General features: G+C 35.5%; 1 protein-coding gene across 1 annotated transcript; it reads right to left on the bottom strand.

The window, feature by feature from the left end:
* Positions 1-830: 830 nt before the first annotated feature.
* On the bottom strand, positions 831-1215 carry LOC107274601 (odorant receptor 82a-like). The gene is made up of 2 exons (XM_025091838.1): positions 1137-1215; positions 831-1029 (listed from the first exon to the last, which is right to left on the bottom strand). The coding sequence occupies exons 1-2, from the start codon at positions 1209-1211 to the stop codon at positions 853-855; spliced, it is 252 nt and encodes an 83-aa protein (XP_024947606.1). The 5' UTR covers positions 1212-1215; the 3' UTR covers positions 831-852.
* Positions 1216-1497: the final 282 nt, after the last annotated feature.

Here is a 1497-nt window from a genome sequence, read left to right as displayed (position 1 = left end):
TCAACGTATCTCTTTTAACCTTTCTTCAGAATCCTGTGGCTTGCAATAACTCTTTAGAAACGTATCCAACATCTCCTTTGTGTTTTCTAGTCTTGTTCGGGTCTCCACGAATTTCCAGAACATTCCAAAGTCCAGAAGAATATATATTGCCGTTGCTCGTAAAGTCCTCAACACCAGCAGAGCTCATTAGAGGATCATTTATTACGGACATGGCGTAGGTGAATATAAAGAAGACGATAAATGCAGTATAACAATTGAAAGCATATCTCGAGCAAAGTAGAAAATTGATTGGCATCCTGCCCCCACAGAGGGTAAAGAAAGTGAAACTCAAAGGGAGGGTGTGCATCGCAAGACGGTCAATTCAAGTGAGTGATCATCCCTCATTGGGGGGAGGTGAGTAGAGACGTAAGTTGTGTATCGAATATTCTTTTGTCTCAGCGGTAAAGGCGCACCAGAGGTATCATTTGTTGCGGAACAAGCACTTGGTACTATCATTATGGGCTAAAGAATGCAACAAGATATTTTTCAACATTTATAACTTTTTCTACTTTGTAAGGGAGGGAAATAAGTATTGAAGAAAGAAAAAAAACTAGGGAGACTTGGGCGATATTGATCTGTCATGGGAGAATTGTTAGTTCCCAAGCAGGGGAAGAACTGCTGTTCTTGGGATAAATCAATCAATCATCAGTTCTATGTGTACTAAGACACCTTTAAATAGTATTACATTAATTGACAATGATTTTAAATTTTTGGATTACTAGTATCCTTGCTATTTTAGTACATTATATACCGAGTACAACGCTTTTAAGATTTGAAAGGAATAATGTATTTCAAACAGTTTTAAAGCGCTCGTTAAACTTGATTGATACCCACAGCTACATAAGATTCGAGTGACAAGGTAATAACATATCCACTGGTAAATTCAATTGCTCGCTGAGCTTGAATCATGACAATGATAAAATTCCTTTTAGTTGAACTTTTCAGACAACCCCAATTACTTTGGAAAATAGCATCTTTTATCTCCGTACTCTGTAATTCGATTTTCCCAATATGTAATTTAATTATCTTGTGCTCTGTCGTAATTTATTGCTGTAAGTGAACTTTGTTACGTAAGTGCTGGTATTAAATAATATTACCTTCAGGATGACTTCGTTCCCGTACCAACAGTAGACGAACAATTGAAACAGCACACTTGCCAAGTACAAACACATTGACACAAATCTTACACTCAACACGTTAATTTTCACTAGTTGAAAAACACTGTAACAAACAGTTCCTAAATTCACAAAGCACTGTAGAAAATTATTATCACTAGTCTAGTTGATTCGTCTATTGATTTATATTCATTATCCTGTCAGCAAAATAATTATTTCTATACAACTCATTTATGGGTATTATAAAAACTTTGTCATATTATTTGTTCCATTACCTTTCGAAGCTTGCAAATTTCATCATTGCCATATCCCTTATGCCAATAACATGTATGCATCTTGTTAA

Source organism: Cephus cinctus, unplaced genomic scaffold (assembly GCF_000341935.2).
Source record: "Cephus cinctus unplaced genomic scaffold, Ccin1 Ccin1_scaffold3433, whole genome shotgun sequence".
In the NCBI taxonomy this organism is placed as follows: Eukaryota; Metazoa; Arthropoda; class Insecta; order Hymenoptera; family Cephidae; genus Cephus; species Cephus cinctus.
Note: the sequence above shows the minus strand (reverse complement) of the source record. Positions and strands in the feature narration are given on the sequence as shown.